At 47.8% G+C, this 19,225-nt stretch overlaps 2 protein-coding genes across 4 annotated transcripts in view; both read right to left on the minus strand.

Moving 5' to 3' along the window:
• The window catches only part of CRACR2B (calcium release activated channel regulator 2B), a 47,580-nt gene extending 44,230 nt beyond the window's left edge, over positions 1-3,350 (minus strand). The window contains exon 1 of one of the 3 annotated variants that reach the window (XM_069017032.1): positions 2,554-3,350. The gene's annotated coding sequence lies outside the window, so the exon portion shown is untranslated. Of the gene's footprint in view, positions 1-2,043; positions 2,120-2,348; positions 2,429-2,553 lie in introns of those variants that run through there. The other 2 variants (XM_069017029.1, XM_069017030.1) reach the window with 2 other exon arrangements.
• Positions 3,351-3,494: 144 nt separating this feature from the next.
• The window catches only part of PNPLA2 (patatin like phospholipase domain containing 2), a 30,394-nt gene continuing 14,663 nt past the window's right edge, over positions 3,495-19,225 (minus strand). The window contains exons 2-9 of the mRNA XM_069017035.1: positions 17,030-17,262; positions 16,778-16,843; positions 12,624-12,833; positions 11,665-11,725; positions 10,749-10,916; positions 10,196-10,328; positions 9,663-9,785; positions 3,495-8,819 (exon numbers count right to left, since the gene is read on the minus strand). Of these exons, the coding sequence (XP_068873136.1) occupies positions 8,555-8,819; positions 9,663-9,785; positions 10,196-10,328; positions 10,749-10,916; positions 11,665-11,725; positions 12,624-12,833; positions 16,778-16,843; positions 17,030-17,262 (1,259 nt within the window). The 3' untranslated portion in view covers positions 3,495-8,554. The remainder of the gene's footprint in view (positions 8,820-9,662; positions 9,786-10,195; positions 10,329-10,748; positions 10,917-11,664; positions 11,726-12,623; positions 12,834-16,777; positions 16,844-17,029; positions 17,263-19,225) is intronic.

The raw sequence follows: 19,225 nt of genomic DNA on the forward strand, positions 1-19,225 counted from the left end.
TGGCCAGAGAAGAGCACATGGTGCTCCCTGCCACAGCAGAAGCACATGGGAATACTTTGTAGATCCACTCCAGTGCTCCTTGCACAGCTGCAGAGGTCAGGTTTGCTTAGCAAAATGTGCATTAGAGCCAAGCAGAGGGAAATCCTTCTCAACATCAGCCAAGAAATTAAAGGATAAGGGCTGCAAGATAAGGAAAGGAGAACATTGCAAGGAAAATATTAAGAGGGTCAATCAGGACATCCACAGCACCTCCCTTTCAAGCTGCCAGGCTCCCGGTACCTCCAAGGATACACAGTGACAAAGGACAGAAATTCTTACTAATTGTTGCAATTCTGCTGTTCTGGTGGGACAACAAATGAATCACGAGAGATTCAGACGTACAGAGTAAAGCAAGGATTTCCACCTCAGACTTAGTGTGGATAAGGCATCTGGCAGGAATGAGAGAGATGCTGCTCCACTCAGTGGAAGATGACACATTTCCTACAGCTGAAGTTTCTTGTCACTGTCCTTAAAGCCAAGATGAGCTCCTGCAAGCAGGGGAGGAGAGGAGGGAAGATTCAGTCCCCAGAGCAGCCTTATGAAATCAAAAAGATTTAGACAGTGAGTAGCTGCATTATGGAAACCAAACCTGGTTTGCTGTACAGAAGGATCGATATCCTTAAAGCTCTCTGACCATGAAGAACATTGTGCATGGAGCTGAGTCCATGTGATTTCTGTTGCTGTCAATTGTCCTCAACCCATTCGTTTATTTTCTGAGGCTGCCTGGCAAAGTCACGAGGAACAGCAGTTCCCCAGCACTGCCTGTGTGCTGCTAAAGACAGCCCCATGTGGAGCCCTCCTTTGCAACACCATCTTCAGACCAGTAGACAGGAGGCTCTTGAGTCATCAGATGCATCAAACTGGGGTGTGGGGGAGAAATTTTCCTATCTGATGATGACAAAAAAAACAAGCAGACTTTCCAATTGGATAGTCCATGCTACCCACTGCAGCTTGCCACAACAAGCCAAGGGAAGAGTGATGCTCTGGGGAAGGAGAATATTTTTTTTGTCCAGCAAGGTAGCTTCAGAGACATTTTACACCATCTTATGAAAAATTCTAAAATTTTATATATCAGGCTTCATATCAGTCTCTGTGGAGCAGGGTGTCCTCCTCTGGACCACCTAAATTGGCCAGTGAAAGGACAGACTGATTATCTGATCTAGAAAAGCAATTTCCATAGCCCTCAGGAGATGTTGTGTGTATATATATATATATATATATATATATTCATCTACATATAGCTACCTAGATGATCCTCAGAAATAAATGTAGCTCTAGAACATGAAAAGTAAGATACAATTTCCCCTGAGCCTGCAAAAGGCAAAGATAGAAATTAAGGTTTTCTGAGCCCCCTTTGATGCAGAACAACTATCAGAATAACCAAGAGCTCAACAGGTCACAACTAAACAAGAAAGCTGTGTTTGGATTATCCTGCCTCCTCAGGATGTTCCTGAGCACGGCCATCTGCCTGTGTCTGGGGCTGGCCTCTTTTCCCCTCAGCTGTTTTCAGGAAGTCCTACAGGAAGGACTTCGGTTCAACACACAAGTTCATCCCATGCACACAAGATATTAAAGAGAAAGACGCCACAGTCTTAGGAGAGGGAAAGCTCTAGTATTTTTTGCCTTTCAGAGAAGGAGAAGCAGCACCAACACAGCTGCCATAGCTGCCTGCAGCATCTTTATATGGTGCAGTGTCATCTGCACCTGGACCATGGCAAGAAAGAATATTCCCTGAACAAAGGATATTGAAAGAAAGTAAGAGAGAAAATAACAAGGTCTCCACTCAGGTCCAACAAGAAAGACCGAAGTTCCGTGACCTCATATCAAAGGAGCCTGCAGACTTCACAGCGACAGAGGAGGAGAGAAGGCAAAAGAGGCAGCAGCTCCCCATCCAGGACCCCACCAGGGCAGCGCTCCCCACGCCGTGGCACGGCCGCAGCTACGCCTCAGGAGCGCTGTGTGCCGGAGAAGGCAGCACTGCACAGGAACGCGGATGCTCCGTACCCGTCCGGCACCGGCGAGGGACCTCCCACAGCTGGGGACGGGACAGGTGCGTGGCTGTGGCCAGGAGAGGACCCCGCAGCACACAGGCCCCCCAGCCCTCCGCTGCCCTCTCCCCACAGCCGCAGCGGAGGTGCGGCAGGGCCCTTCACTGGGGCAGCCGCTCCCCAACACCTCGGCCGCGGGGCCGGGCCGGGCAGAGCCGGCAGCTGCCCCGGAGAGAGGGCCGGCCCCGGAGCACCGCGCCCTCGTCCCCCGCTGCCGCGGCTGCCGGCGCTGCCGGCCCGGACTCCCCTCACGGCGCTTACCTGGCCCGGCCCGGCGGGAGCGGAGCCGCCGCTGGCGCCAGGGCGGCCCCGGCCGGAAATGAGCGGGGCCGCGGGCGGGCGGCCGGGCCGAAGCCGCCGGGCGGGCGGCAGCGGGAGCCGGGCCGGGCCCTCCTGGCCCTCGGGATAAGCGGCACTGCCCCCGCCCCGAGCCCCAGCACCCCCGAGGGACAGGAAAGCCGCGCACCCAGCCCCGCTCGCGGCCACTCCCCCAGTGGAGCCGCAGGCAGCGCCCGGGCGGCTTTAGGGAAGGAGGATTCATTTCACCGATTAACAGCACCGGGTTGGGGGGTTTTGTTATTTTGCAGTCATTAGAGGTTAAGAAAGCTGTTTGCTTTACCAGCTGCATGCTGTAGTGCTAATTACTGCACTTGTCGCCACCACGTGACAGCACATAAAATCTCTCCCTAAAGTTTCCGTCTGTCAAAAGCCTGGACAGAGCGGAGCCCGAGCCCTGCAGCGTCCACCGGACACGCGCAGCGCCATCCCCCGCCTCTGTGGGGCTCTTGTCCCTGCTCCGGGCGGTCCCACCTGCGCAGCCCGGCCGCGGCTCCAGAGCGGCCATGCCCAGATCCCTGGGCTGGCGCCAAGGAAAGCCCCGGCTTTCCCACAACCCAGGGGCCGGTGGTTTCCACGCGCTCCAGCTGGAGAGTAACCGGGGCAGACCTCGGGCTTTGTCCTAACAGGCAGCCACACAAGAGCCAGGACCCTCTGCTTCCAGCGGGGAAACAAAGTCTCTAGAGCGAGGGGTCCGTTTCCTCAAGAGGTCGGTTTCAAATTTGTGAAAAACCTTTTACGAACGCTTTCACAGGTGCCAAACACCTGCTATTCCCACAAGAGGGTGCTTAATTCCTCCTGGCAACCGGGCTCTACCACAAAGCTCCGAAAACCAGGGGCTAATAGCACTTGGGGCATTTCAGCTTGAGTAAATTAGAACCGGACCAAAATGCACCCTTTTTCCACCTCTGGATGAATGCCCCGTTTATTGTGTACTGATACATGTTTACCCTGAGAGAGAGTTGAATGGGCTTGGGCCTAGCAAAACAAACCCACACCACACAGCACATCCAAAAAATATTTAATAAACCTTTAAACAGCAAGACAAGCAGCCTACCACAGCCAGGTAAATATATTGAGAAAGTTTTTATTAGAAGATATATTTCTGCCAAAATAAATAGTAACATTTTCTTCAGCAAAACATTAGAAAATAGAAATGGGAAGGGAAAAAAAAAGCATCAACAATTTAATACTGAACTTTTAAAGTGACTGTGAACACTACTTAGTGACATTGCCACGTAAATATGTGTATGCTATTGCTGGTCTAGTTGCTGCTCTGACACCAGTGATTTCCACAGGACCTCCACATGTGTTGTGTGCTTAAGGGTTTTCTCAAACTCAGTGGCAGCAGTGGAGTCCCAGGACACACAAAGCTCAAAGAGCTGCTTTAGCTGCTGTTTTCAAGAACAAGAGAAAAACCCCAGAAGGGAGAGGTATTTATTTCAAAGTTACATTTCCAAGTCTTCTGTTTGGAACTAGAGTTTCCTCCTCCCTGTGCAGGAGAGCTGATGTGGATCCACAGAGTGAGACAGATACAGTCCGAGGCTGTCATAGTGGAGCTGCCCAGAAAAGGAGCACTGTCCCACTGGTAGGCAAGGGGAAGGAGGGAGAGGAGAGGGAGTCCTGCTGCACTCAGAAAAGCAGACACCCAAGGGACAGGAGGCCAGAGCCCACTGTAAAGGCACAGCATGTGTTTGGCACAAACAACCTGGCTGACTTGGCAGCCAGGTGAGGTGGTCCATTCTCCCACTGACTTAAGGAAAAGAGAGAAACAAGCTTAAGAAAACTGTTGGCAAGGCCCTCTGACTTTGGCAGCCCTGCCACCCACCACATCTGGCATATGTTTAGCAGAAATGGACACCACCTAAGGGAAAAACACAGAGTTTCAGGTATTTATCCCACAAGCACTCTGGTGAAAGTGAGAGCTCTTTTCTCCAAGGAAGTCGTGAATTACTAGATAATTTTTAAAAATTAATAAAACCACTGGGGAATATAAAAGTACTAGGGATTACCCAGCAGATTCTCTTTTATTCTCTGGTCTGAGTGTTGCAGGTACACAGCCTTCCAAGAAGCCACGAGAAAACAATTCCTAGGTCCTATACATAGTGGTCAGTATTTTCTCCCATCCCTTGAAAACCAGCCTGCAACAGTATTAGCAGTGGGGCAGGCAGCAAACCAAACCAATTACACTACACACTAATTGTGGGTTACAGAGCATGCCATAGGCACAGACTGTTGCACACAAAACAACTCTACAGTGTTGTACAGGTTAGGGGCTGGTTAGATGCACACCACCAAGGTCACCATTAGCCTTGTTAACAGCAGCAATAATAACACAGGAAGGACAAAAAAAAAAAGGGGATTCCTGAATGCACAGACCCTTTATGTGAAACAGTGGAAATGGCAAGGGTTGGGACTCCTGCAGGAATTCAGTGAATGCTATGAGGACCATTGGACATGGATTGCCAGATGAATTTTTGTCCAGGAGCCTGAGCTCTCACTCACCATACACTGGAGAGCAGACAGGCCCTGGCAACTGCCTGCTGAGCTGCCCAGCCACACATTTTGGAGAAGAAGGGACTGACTGCCACAGATGACCTTGTTCCTACGGGCTTGGCAAATGTAGGTTAATCAGCAGTGGCTGCCCAGAAGATAACTTTGCACACCATGAGGTACACACAGAACAAGGGGCCGAACAGTTCCACTGAGTACTGTCACAATAAACCCCTCTATATCCAATCCAGAGCCTATCACAAGGTTTCCAGAGATTTCAAAAAGAGTAGGGTCTCATCTAGACAAGGCAGCACTGCATAACAAAAAGCTGTTCACCAGCTGACACAGCCCTTTTTCTACATCAGTGGGAAAGGTGATCTTTCCTAATTCCTCCATCCTTTGCAATCTGTGATCAATGAGAAGCAAGAATTTCAAGCAAATGGGTGAAACTTTTCAAAAGGAAAATGAGGGTACTTTGAGGTATTTTTGACAGATCTACAGTTCCTTTATCAGAGCTCAAATCTATAAAGCCAACAAGCTATCACTCAATAGCCATTGTAACACTTGAGGAATAAAAGCAGGCAAAGAAAGGGTTAGTACAGAGTGGTACTTTCCCACTATCCATTCACACCCTGCAAATTAGCATAGGAAAAACAGGAATTTCCTCCTTGAAGAGTTAGACCTTTATTTTTAAAGCCAGGCTTTGATTTGTGGTTATAGTTTGAAGTGTACAAAAGTTTCTCTTTGAGAAGTTAATATAATAAGTTAAACTACAGATGAGGTGAAACAGAACAAAACTCAGGCCTTTTACCAGGCACAGCTGTAGGTCTCTTGAAATGCATGAACCAGAATCCCCAAGCCTTCTGGATCAGAGCACTGGAAGACAATGGCATCAGCCCAGTCGGCACCAGACCAGCCAGTTCTCATGCAAAAGGCAAGGGATAAGGGTGCCAAGCTGCAACTTCTTAGCACACTGTTGCCAAGAGTATTTTGTTTCATAGTTTAGTGGCTTACATAATAATTCAGTGGTTTTACCAGTCCAGGAAGGGATAAAAAAAAAAAAAAACTTGCATCATTTTCTCCACCCATATATTAACTCAAAAAAAAAAAAAAAAAAAAAGGCAGAGTGAAAAGGGCAGCAGCTTCTAAAGGCAAGATTTTCCTTATGCAGTTTTACCCCTCTCAAATGTTTTGCTTCTGGATAAAATAAATATCTCTACATTCTTGCCAATTGCTCTGTGTGCACTAGGAACAAGAGATATGCATTTAGCAATGTAAGTAGCTGTGCATGTGCCATTCCCCACAAGAAGGTAGTCCAAAACAGTGGAATAAAAGAAATCCCATACCAAACCACAAAATGAACACCTTTTCTCAGTTCCAATTTTCATCAAATTCATCCTGCTCCCACTAAGTGGCAGTATCTTGTTTCTGATTCACTTCCATTAGCATCTAGTATGTTTTTCTGCAGGCTTTAGACAATCATAAGATTGACTTGTTTTGTAATCCAGTGTTTTATTCTGATTTCAGAATCCTCCGATTTTTTTCCTCTTCCTGTAGTGACTTCCTTGTTCCCTAACTGACTTAACTATGCAAAGCTTAAGACTAAAACTGACTGCATAAGTGCAGGCCTGCTTCGCAAGCTACACAGGCCCTTGTGTTACATAGGTAGGTTATATCCAGCAAGGGCAGTGGGGTGATAATCTAACTTACAAGTTCATTCTTGCACTGGCATCTCCTGGGCAGTGGGTTAGCACCACAGCTGCCCACTCCACTGCCTCCCAGCTTGGCACAGCCACTGCAGGAAAGTCCTGATGCTTATCAGTCTCCACACAAATACCAAACCCGTGCCCAGTGCACAACTGTGCTCATAGGAAACAGCACCCACCCCGTTACCCACACTGCTCATGCAGATTTACTACTTTCTCCAGTTATCAGCACAACTTCTGGGCTTATTTTCCCTTTCTAAATCTAAAAAACAGAGTCTATTAAAAATCACTATTCCACGTATAGGCTACGTAATCAGCTTCAGATACCCTGTCCTGCTCCCCAGCAAAGACAGCATATGTCTGCTTTGGCCATTGCACACTGTGTGCTAGGAGAGGTAGAAGACGCCTCACGTAGTTAGACAAGCAGCAGAAAAAGATACCAGGAGCTGGGTTTGCCAGAGTGTGAAGACCTAAGCTTAAGTCCATGGAATCCCCACAGGAAGCCATGCCTCACCCTGTGAAGAGCAGGGAGTTCATACTTCTCACACAAGCCATGACCAGACCACCACTGAGAAAGCAGTGCCTCACAGTGCAGAGTCCTGCTCTGCTACAGACCCACTAGCTCTGGTCTTTTAAGAGGCAAGACAAAGAGGAGCCAGTTCCAAGTGGCTGCATGTGCATCAACAGCCTTAACTTCCCTTCTCATGTTCCTGCTACTGCCAGCTGCAGAGCAGGACCTGTGAGCCAAAACACGAGACAGGCAAGCTGTGATGCTGGTGTAGCTACAAGCCTAAATCCTTCTCACTCCAAAGCCTCAAGAACCAAACTTTCTGAGCAAAAGAGACATAGAAGCCCCAGTTTGGCAGGAGATCCATTCTGTATCACCCACTTGGAATTTGCCTCAGTTGTACAGCCCCTTAAGGAGCAAAGCCCAACTAACCTCTGTTATAGGCAGCCACTTCCCCAGTACTTGCTGTGACACTCCACCACGAGCATCTCAAAAATAACATGCCCTGCACAGTTTCTCATCTTTCTACAAGCACTTCATATTGCTTCAGCTGCTAAGCTGATCCTGAGATAGCCAGGCTGAGCTTTTTTCAGGGCTACCCCACACCAATTCCATTCACAGAGTCAGGAATATGGCCTCAAATTCAACATGTTTCCCTGGAAAAAAAAAGATCTGTCAAAATTACTTCTTTAAATAAGCTCAATCATTTAACACTCAGCGTTCAAGTCACAGCAGTTCCATGAGGACCCCAATCAAAAAGGGAGAGACCAGGACACCATGCATCAGGGAAAATACATGACTTTTTTACACTTCTGCAGTTCCAGTGCAGTCTGCTGCAGGACCAGCTCTGGCTTCCAGTGTGGATGCAATTAAAGGAGACAGGAAAGGACATGGTTTCAGCAAAGAAGAAAGTTAAGAGGAGATTTAAAAGCCATGAGAAAAACTGGTTTGGCAAGAGGCTACTTCATCTTTTAGTAGCACAAAGAGCTAAGGGTTGTCAGATGATTAAAGGAAAGGAATCAAGACACATGCTCTGAAAAACCAAGGGAGGTAAAAGCTGTATGAACTTGAGAGCGTCATCTACATCCCACTTATTTGGCGGTAAAAAGCCAGTGGCAATTCAAAGTGCACTATTTGGGAGAGCCCAGCTGGGTCAGCCTCAGCCTGGCCACAGGCAGTGGCCAGGCCTCACCACAAGACTAGAGCAAGGAATCAGCCTGTGTGTGTCTGTGAACACAAAGGTCCCTTGCCTGGCCCAGTGGGCAACAAATGGCTACAGTCAATTCCACCAGTCTCCATCCCGGGGAAATCCCCTTTGCAGCATATCCAGGAGCACTGGGCAGCCGGCTGCTGAGGGATGAGACTGGTCCCACCCTGTGCCCATTCCTCTTCCCACCCACCCTCACCCCCTCAAAGCAGCAGGCTCAGAAGAGTGGCAGGCACTCTTTTGCACAGTCTAGAGGTGGAAGCTTTAACTGAAACCCTTCCCGAGGGAAGAGGGAGGCTTGCATGTCCACGTTGATGCAGAGCAAGCCCAGCATGAGCTGGCGCTGGTACTCCTCCCATTTCATCATGACATCAGACACCGAGCGGTTGCTTCTCATCCACATGGGCAGCGCTTCACCACAAGGTGGGGTGGGAGAAATTGGCAGGTTCTGGGGCCCTCCAAGCTCGAGGTGATAGTAAAGCCTGAAAGGCAAATACACGCAAAGACTGAGTACATGGCAAGACTTGAGCAGGTCACCAGACCAGAGCTCCAGAACCACAGTCCTGTTTTGTACTATACTGACTACACAATTTTAGTGAGAATTCTGTGTGTGCCCATTTTCCCCCCTTCCCCTCTCTCAGTTATTCAGACCATGAACTCTTTTGGGTAAGAATCACACCTTTGTACTAGGATCAAATCATAGCTGGGATCCCCCGACTACTACTGTGAGAGTTTGCTATCCTCATCCACACAACAGTCTTGCCACAGCCTCAAGCCAGGGGCTATTGCAGGAGTTCAGTGCAGAAGCACAGGCACACACCCAGGCCCAAAGCACTCGGTCTCATTTGGAAACTCTCTTGTGTTCCCTGGCCACCATATTCCCTCCCTTCCAACCAGGCTGAGATCTTGAGGTAGAAGAGGTTATTTGAACACAAGTACTTCTTGGAAAGGACTTTCAGGGGATCCTGGGCCAGCAAATGCCACAAAGACAAGCACCTCTGTCTTCTAGAAGGAGCACGCAATAAGCTGGCATAGTGCTTTAATCAGACTTACATCTTCTGCCCTACTGCTATACTGACAGCTTCATTACAGGGGCTGCCCTGTAATGGGATAAAGGAAGGGGACCATAGGCTGAGTCTATCCAACAGTTAAGGAAGCCAAGAGACCATGGACCAGATTTGCATTTCAGCTTAAGTGGTAAACCGTTCTGGTCAATTTGTGCCTTATTTGCTCTGCTCCAATGGAGTAGAGTTTCTAGAATTCAAAGGTGTAAAGGAAAATGGAGGGCTCCTCCAGAACAGTGCTGTGAAGAAAAGCAGCCATACCTGGCTGAAAGATGGCTTCCCAGTTTCTTCTTGGCTTTCTTCACAAGATAGTTACAGATTTCTGTCATCTGCTCCCTCATCCATCTTATATCCTCAGGGATATCTGGGAGCCATTCCAACAACCTGGAAAGAGACAGGAGACAACCATTAGCTGGGCCACGCAAGGGAATATGATGAAAAGAACACCAATTCCAAAGTCTCTCCCAAGGCTTAAGAATTTATCACCATTTTCTGGGGCAAGTTCTAGCACACAGCAAGCTTCCTTCAAGCTGGAAGTACTGGCTGCAACTAAATGACAGAGGAAGATAGGAAAAGTTTAGGGTTCTTGGTTTTTCTGGTTTTGTGGGTTTTTTTTGTTTAGGTTTGTTTTTTTTTAATTTGTGTCTGGTAATTGTCAGGAGCTCCTTCCCCAGAAACACTGGCAGTGCAGAATTAGAGAGAATCCCCCTCTCTGTCCATTCAAACACTACAGCCACATCAAATACTGCTCTGCACTGGGAAAAGCACCACTGAGGGACCAGCCCAAGGCTTACCTGACAGTGAAGGAAACTGCAGACTCTAGAGGCAGCATGTAGGGGACCATCATTGCTGTGGCCACACGGACCGGCAGCATGTTGCTGAGGCCAGTCAAGAAACTTCTTCTTTCAGCACAAGCTTCCAGAAGAGCTGAAGGCAGAAGAAAACTGGTTGAATACTCCCAGTGGGACTATCTCTTTTCTTATCATACTTCAGAAGTTACTCAGCCTGAAGCAGCCACCTCCCACTTCTTAGGAAGTCTTGCTCAGGTTAGTGATTCCCTGAGCACAGCTAAAACCAGCAGCTTTCACCTTTATCAGACTCTAAAGGAGTGAGAAGCAAGATCCCCTCCTCTCGTTACCATGCTGTCAAATTAATCAGCCTCTCTCAATCTAGCCCACACAGGGCAAGCCATGACTTTATCTGAGACCCCCAATCCACCTAACCCTCAGCAGGTGTCAGTTCATGACCAACCCAAGCCATAAGCAATAATCACACATTCCAGTAATCTTCTGAGGCAGGCCAGGCAGCACAGGAAGATTACCTGTGATCTCTCCCTATGAATCATACCTTGGTTCAGTCTGGGAGGCAAGTGTTCGAAGATGTGCTCTTCAACAACAGCAAGGGCAGTGTTGTCCTCTAGTTGGTCCTCAGCTTCTGCTTCTTCCTCTTTCTTCTCTCCTGGAGGTGCTTCTATGGCAAGGAGAGGACGGGCAGGACTTGGACGATGAAGGAGACCTGAGAAGAGAAGTTATACTGTAAGGATGACACAAACCAGCTGCTCTGCCTGGCACCTTTAGAGTGTTAGTCCTTGCTTCATCCTAACTCCCCTCAGGCTGAGACCATGCCCAGCCTCTTTAGCTTGCATCTGTTGTAATGCTTACCACAAGGAGTTAGAAACCTTGCTGGTTTAAGTTCATTCTCTCTTTCCCCATCAGAAGTCCTCGCATTTCCCCTCTAAATTCCACAGGGTGCTGTTTTGCAGAGTTTTGCTGCCATAATCTACCAGTCGCCCATCTTGCAGGCAAGATTTCCCTCCGGCAGTGCAATCTGTTATCCCGGTTCGCATCACTGTCCATGGACACGAGGTGGCAGCAAGCACGCAGCCAGCGCACAGCCAGCGCTGCAGCGGCTGGAGGCAGGAGAGCCGGGCTGGCAGCCGGCCCGCCCAAGAGCCCGGCACCGGGGCTCTGAGGGCAGCACCACACAGACCCAGCTGCACACGGAGAGCAGCGTGGCGTCTGCAGGAGATCCAAATGCCACTGCTGCCCAACAGTGTGTTGGTAACTGCAAAGGCGACCACCTCTGCTTCCTGAAGTGCTAAAGTAGGCTTATCAAGGAGAATTCCATATCCCAGTATCTGAGGCACAGTTCAGTTCTTCCCTTCCTCCTTTCATGCACCACTGACTACTCTCAAAGCCATGGCACCAACCATGCATGGCACAACAGGAAATTCAGCACACCCTACAAACAGTCAGTGCCTTACCATTCTTCTTCAGGAAGTGCAGTGCATCCCGATAGCCCTGCTTGCACATGTCCCGCAGCACCTGTGGGCAGAGGAAGGCGATAGAGAACCATTTGGAAACTGGCTGAGCAAAGCAAACACCTACCTCAGTGCTGGCTTCAGAGGAATTATCCTGACTCCTGAGCTATCCCAAGAACAAGTCTCATTCTTGCCAGCCTTTCTCAGGCTTTGAGCAGGAATCGGAGGTATAGCATCAATACACTGGATATGGGAATCACAGCACAATTTAGATTGGAAGGGACACCTAGAATCCTACCTAAGTGTGGGCTTAGAGTTGCAGCTACCTCATTTCCCCATCTAGAGCTGCTGCAGGCAGCCTTCAGGCACTCTGACAAGCAGCCCAGAATATTTCCCTGCAGATGCCAGGAAGGGCCATTGTGTTTGCAGATAAAACCAGCTAAGACTAAAGAGGGGGTGGGAAAAAACTTGCCCAAGAAATTCAGCACATGAATGCATGCATATTACGTCCAAAAGTCAGGGCTATCTGGCACTTGCATCTTCTCAGAAGCACACAAAGTTTGCAGTGCCACTTGCTACACTGACTTAGGGGAAAGGCTTCATACTGGCAGCTCCATCCTTACTTTAAAACACTGAAGTGCACATTAGTTCTGATGGCCAATACATCTTTGTTTACAGTGAGCCTGATTTCCAGGCAAAGCCTACTTTAGAGAGCAACATGGGAATACTTTCCAAGCAACTGCTACCACCTAAATTCCAGATGTTCAAGTAGCAAAAGAAGACAAACCCTTGTGCAGGTGCTCAAGGTTTAGGGAGTCACTGGGCTGATAATGTCAAGATCAAAGACAAACATGAGATACAAAACTAACAGAGTCTGGAATCTTCTCCTGCTAAAGTGCATACGGTATAGCCAGTGCCCAAGATCTGTGGTCCCCAAGTTCTGGTGAGGGCAAGAAACTCACCTGTGGCTCCGGAGGAAACAGGGCCTTTGAGAGGCGGTAGAGGTTGCGAAGGTTGAACTGGATGCTTGTGTTGGTGACTCTCAGCTCATGCATGTTTGTGGAACTGTCCCGTGGGCAGATATCACTCTCTCCTGAGAAAGGAGACACTGTGATTGTGTTCTTCAGCTCATATTGGGGCAAATTGTCAGAAATCCCTCCATCAACGTATCTCTGAAATCAAGACAAATGCAGCAATCTTCATTCTCGCAACTGATCAAACAGCTTTTTTACTCTGTGTCCCTATTCTCCCTATTCCTATTTGTGCCAACAACTTGGGAAGAGAATGGAGTACATCCACCAGCACTGGAACAGTCAAAACAGGTGATAGCACAGCTGTATTTTTTATAATTTCCTTTTGCTGTGTGCTTTCCTTCATTGAGTGTGCTGGCCACAACTGTTCAATAAGAAAGGCACATTCACTTATGTGACTGCTGACTTACAACTCCTATGCAGTTTGACTGCTGTCCAATGAAATAATAGTACACACCAACAACCACCTGCAGTGCAAATTAGCACTGATCTAAGCTGTCACACTGTGACATTGTGCCATTTTTCACTTGAGTGTAAAATGAATAAGCTCAGACACAAGTCCCCACTGGCAGAAGGTTTGTTACCTATGAGTAAAACCAACCAATTTGTTGCTAGAGGGCTTATCAAGCAGCAATCCCAACACATGCATACACATTGGGAATCAACTTGCTGTGGTGTGATAACAGAGCACAGGGTTCTTGGGTTTGCTCTTAACAGGCACCCTCTTATCAGAGAATGTTCTGTACTTCTGTACCATAAACACATTTGCGTTACCCTTGCAGGAAGGGCAACCCCAGTAGCATGTTCTCAAAACATTTTTTGGATACTATAATTGCACAAGGAGCTGAGCAAGATGATCCCTATCACAGGTTTTGGCAGAGTAAGCAACATGCAAGGATGTCAGTCAAGCCAAAAGAGAAGGAAGCTGGGGGTCTTTGCAGAGCAACTCCAGCTCTTGCAAACCTCAATTACAGAAGAGTCCTGCTGGTTTTGTATTGGGGTTGATCCTGCAATTTGCTGCCTGGATCCATTTCCTTTGGACAGGGTCAAACACAAATCACGATACAGGGGCTGCGCAGCCCTATAAGTAGCAGCTATAAGCATATTTCAGTTCTCTGCTGGGTGAGAAGCTGAGCCAGTAGAAGCTAAACCCAGGCAGAGCACAGAAATGCTGACTGAAAAAGGAGGTGCTCCATTCTGCATCCTGCTTCCTCTTTTCTCACAGGCAGACTGACTACCAACATTGGTCTTTTGCTGCACAATGCCTAGGAAAACACCAGACGTGTTGCCTGGAGGGTGCTTTGCACTTTGTTCTCTCTTGTTCTGGATGGTAGACAAGACAAAGACTTCTTCAAGCAGCTTCTCTGAGCCTGGGGAACAGTTCACAGGCTCTTGGGCTGAAAGCAATTAAATTAAGCTATAGCAAGCTAGCTGCCATTGAATCAACAGTGTCAGGGTGGACTGCACAGCAGTTTGCCTTCTTGGGAGGCAAACTAAACCTCAGGGCTACCTTTGCATACAGCCTACAGCTTCATGGGAGATGGCTTGTGATTACAGTTGTAGGCTACAGCAGCCCAAACTCAGAGCACAGGACATTTTATCCTCATGGCAGCCCTTGCTCACCAAACACTGTGTCAAGACAGACACTTAGAGACTCCTGCATGACCTGAATTTGGACAGTGAAAGAAGGATAGGATAGATTAAACCCAAGGATAAGCGCATCATCTCAGAAACAGTAACATAGCTTGCTTACAAGATGCTTTCTGATAACAGAGCTACCAACAATCAACTGAACCCTCTCCCCTTCTAAAGTGGGCATCACTGTTCCCTAAGCCTAAAGCAACCACAGCAAACTGCCACTGCCATCATCCTCTCCCCAAAGCTGCTCCACTGGGAGCCAGACTAGGCACAGCTAGAGCTGGAGACATCTGCCTGACTTGCTTTGCAAGGATGAGATCCCAACATGCCGAGTGGGACAAGAACAGAGCAAAGCAGGCAGCATGCACTTTGTTTAAAGAAAATGGAGTTAAGTTTTAGTGCTGGACAACACTAGTTTTGCAGTAAGGATGCAGAAGACACTTTTCCCTGAGGGTGGCAGCACGACTCCACAGATGCCATCAGAAAAAAGGCTCAACTACAACAGAGCTGAAAGGCAAAGCCTTCTGACTCCATAGAAATCCCCGAGTACACGTGCACACCCCACTCTCTGGTCCACTGCTTCTAAGCAATGCTGATTAACATTCCTCAGTAAAGTTCAGCTTCTACTCCTTTGGATTTGCCTGAACCTCCAGTAACGCAAGTGTAACCACTCTCCAGCTTCCTCCAAAGCCCAGGACAGCACAGAGCCATAGGTGGAGCCACCACCTGCCTGCAGGCACAAGCAGCAGCAGCTTTAGGGGATGGTTCATAGACTGGGGTGCCCACTTCCCATTCCCTTATGTTCTCCCATGCACAGGGACCCTCACTCACAAGATTTGACAATCAGCTTTGTAACCCTTGTTAGGGGTTCATCTCACCCACGTGCTGCAGACAACTCACAACTATAGTGTGTGTTGACAGGTCAGTTACTGACTTTTCCATTTCTCAATATTTAAGTTTGGGGGTTTTTTTACTCCCCTATCCATCTCCATCATCCACTCCATGGGGCTACCAGATCTCAGAGAAGTGAACACTGGAAAAAATTTAGGAGGAAGGCAAAATATGGATTTTGCATCTTGCACACAGTAACATTGCTTTGAAAACTAGTCCTTGTGCCAGGCCTGTCAGTTTATCCTGTGGCAAATACACTCACCACAGGCATCCTAGGAACCATGCATTCCTGTTTCAAAACCATTTCCCAAGCTCATGCTCAACCCAATTTAACCTCTGGCCTCATCAGCAATCCCCCTTCAGAGCCATGTTTTTCTGGGGAAGAGGTAGGAATTAAATTTCCTCATCTCATATTTCCTCACCACCTTTTCCCATGAGAAGTAATCCCTCAGTGTGCCAGGGCAGCTGCACATTCCAGAAACCCTGATGTTGTAGACAGTTTTGGAATTGTGAGATTTTTGCCTGATGCACACTGACCTCAATTAGCCCCAAAGAGGTGTAAGGGAAGAGCCACTGCTATGGTCCCACCAGCTGTAGGGAAAAAGCCCTGCCTGCAGTTGCTGAGCAAATACCAAACCATTACTGATTCTGTCACTTCTCTGAACTGATAACATTGGACACCTCCTCCAGGTCATTTCCCTGACCAACATGCTTGCACAAGACAAAACCAGCCAAGCTATGTATTATGCAGGAGCAAAACTGACCTCCACTTTTAGGACACAGGTAGCAATCGAAGCAGATTTGATGCTGTGCTCTGACAGACAGAGGCACTTTGGTCAGACCACTTACGGTAAATCAGGACACATATTTTATAGCAGTTCTCCCTCTCACTGTTGACTATTTAGTTTGCAAAACCTCTGCCTTTTAACATGTTCATTCACCTATGCAGCACAAGGGAGATCAAGCTCAACCAGGAGGCCCTTAAAGCACGACTGCAATATCCAGACATTCTGCAGCTCTGCACAGCTTTCTCATGTCTTCATTTCTAACATGCCAACACAGAGGAATGAATTGCTCTTGGACAGCCTTGGACACAATTTAAAGAAAGCTCTGGCAGGTAGCAGAACATTATTCTCAGATAAAGGACAGAAAGAACTCCATGGAAAAGAGGGCCAGTATCCACAGAAAGTGTCAGGCACATGGGAGGGGGACTCATGACGTTTATCCTGGGCCCAACTTCTTTCCACATGCGGACAGCTGGAGCCTCAGTGATGGAAAGTGTTGTACCGTGCATCCAGGAAAACGACCTGCTAAGCCAGCCAGTCCTTCCCCAGACTGCCATGTATCACTACATGTTAAATCCACTGGTCTTCAGGACATTTGTAGTCAACTGTGGGCAGCAGTGGAAAGAAGGCATATCCACTGCTGGAAGTTGCTTATTTGGGAATTTCTTGCATCTCTTTGGATAAATGCTGCCAGCAGGCAGGCAATAACATTGTCAAAACTTACTCATTAGTATGCAATTTAATGAAGGACCATCTTAGAATCTTACTTACCACTCCACGCAAGGTTGGAGGTATCAGCCCACAGTAGACAGGGATAAAGGTGCTGCAGACACAGGCCTGAGGGAGAAAGAGATCCAGAATATAAGAATCAGATCAAAGCCTACTGAAACTATTACTCTTCTCGGAACACCGTGCTGGCATGTGCCAACAGTTATACTCCAGTACTAAGGACATTTGGAGACCAAGGCAAAACAAAACTGCATGCAGTTCCTGCCCAGCCCTCCGCAGTAAGATTCCATTCACCTGGATCAGTTCCTCCTTGGAAGTGAAGTCTGACAGTATCACATTTTCTCCATCAGAGACCCGTGTCAGGGAAATACCCAAACGCCCTGCTGCAACCTCGTGCCCATTCTCTGGCACAGTCTTGGACAGGCACATCCTAATGGTCTTCACCAAGTTGAAAGAGGGGTGAAGTGGGCCCAAGAACCTCTTCCGGGCTTCTTTTGACACCCGAATAATGCTGGCACCAGCCTCACCTGCAACAAGAGAAAAATGCACCATGAAATGCTACTAAAACCAGTCTCTTCCTTCACAAAACTAGGCACAGAAAAGCCTCATTCCCAGCTTTCTTCAGAGGTTTCTCCCCACTGGCTGATATACAACTCAAAGCAAGAGGTTGTTACAGAAGTCATGCAAGTTTGCTGTCTTGGCCCTCACACTCTTCCATCACAAAGAGCTACCCTCCTCTTATTTATGTTTTACAAAGTCAAAGAAGATCACGTGCATTTGACTAAAGGTTCACACTTTTTTTTAGATCCTGGCCAGTGCAGGGCTGGTGAAAACAGACTAAGAAAGAAAACAAGGCTGATACTTCAACAGCTTTGAGCTTATGGTTAAATCCACTTCAAAACATATTCCACGTGAAGCTTTCTAGTAAGCATCTTTTTTTCTGACAGGAAAAAGAATCATCAGCCTGTAAGCAAAAGTGCCAGAACAGGAATGCTGGTGCTTTCTAGCTAAGTGATCCCACCTCTGCTGTGAATGTCAGCCACATCTCAAGTGAGCAAGAGGGACTACTGATCCCCAATAGGGAATCAGTGACTTAGTCCCTCCTACAGAGCCTCTGGTGTCCTGTCCCTTCCATATCCAACTCCACAGCACTAAACTAGGCCCTGATGGCAAGCAGGACTCCTGAAGGCATGCTTGCTTTACCCTTTCACACAGTGACCCAGCTGGGTTTGAGGAGAGGAGAGGAGACATCCCAGCTGCACAAAAGGGAAGGCATCTGTTAAGCCCATTATCTCAGTCACTAGAAGCTCCATCTGGCAAGCGTATCAGAGCTCTCCAGTAGGAAAAGAGGGATGGGAGGAAACAAAAATACAAAACTACAGCATCCAGCATGTTGCCCTTTGCACTCACTGACTGCTGCCTTGACACACATCCAGCCATGGTGCGATACAACAGTTTCTCTAAGTACCAGCTAATCACTGCATTCCAAGGAGTGTCAGGAACATATATGTGAGAAAAATGTGAGGGGAAGTATTAAAGAAACCAGAGAAAAGAAACATGCTTTTACAAGTGAAGAGTCCTCTCCAATCAAACTGAAGGTCAGTTCCTGGAAAAAGATGAAAGACTACCAGTTCAAGCCAACTGGAAGTCCCCTCATTTTGCTCTCCCACTCTGTTTTTCAATTGCAAAAACAAGGCAGCAGAATTAAAGAACTCAAGTGAGACCCAGGTTAATAAATACAATGGAGATAAGAGCAACAACCCTCAATGCTATGTTGACACATCCCAATCTTTTGCAATACACGTGTGCCAACAACATGTTTTCCATCAGTGCAGCCTGGGAACGTGATTCTGGGCTTAGGAAACCCATCAACACCAGTAGCTCAAGCACACAGAGAACTGGACCCTTGAACATCACCAGAATATCTGAGGTCAGGATTTTAGGCACTGTGAGGTAGCAACTTAGTAGAAAAGCCAAAGTTCCCCATCTGAAGCAATTTTTAGCCCTGTAATCCCGGTCTTCTGTCCTAGAGCAATGTTTAGCAGTCTAATTCTGATCTTACTTACTCAATTAGCAGTAAGCCATTGAGCCCAGCCTGTTCCAGATAGTAGCCACATGGCTCAGCATCCTTCCCAACACAAAATAAGTCAGCCCCACAGAAATACACTTTATAATCACTGCGACATTAGCACTCAAAACTCTCCTTAAGACACCTTCATGTCTGTCAAGGGGAGGAAAGACAAAGAAACTGCTATTGAGCAAAAAACTGAAGGAATCCCAGCCCAGCACCTTGGCCACGTGACCCCATAAAGGAAACTCCTCTGCACTGAGTGCATTGCAGGGAATTGCTGGCTTGGTTGAAACTCCCAGGGAGGGTGGGTGTTGAGCACGCAGCTGAGGGGAGACCCCTGTGTGCAAAGGCCATGGTGGGTGGAGTGTGGGTTACCCAACAGATGGTGCTTAGAGAACAATGCTTTCAGGCTTGGCATC

This window comes from Aphelocoma coerulescens, chromosome 5 (genome assembly GCF_041296385.1).
Source record: "Aphelocoma coerulescens isolate FSJ_1873_10779 chromosome 5, UR_Acoe_1.0, whole genome shotgun sequence".
NCBI classification, from domain to species: domain Eukaryota; kingdom Metazoa; phylum Chordata; class Aves; order Passeriformes; family Corvidae; genus Aphelocoma; species Aphelocoma coerulescens.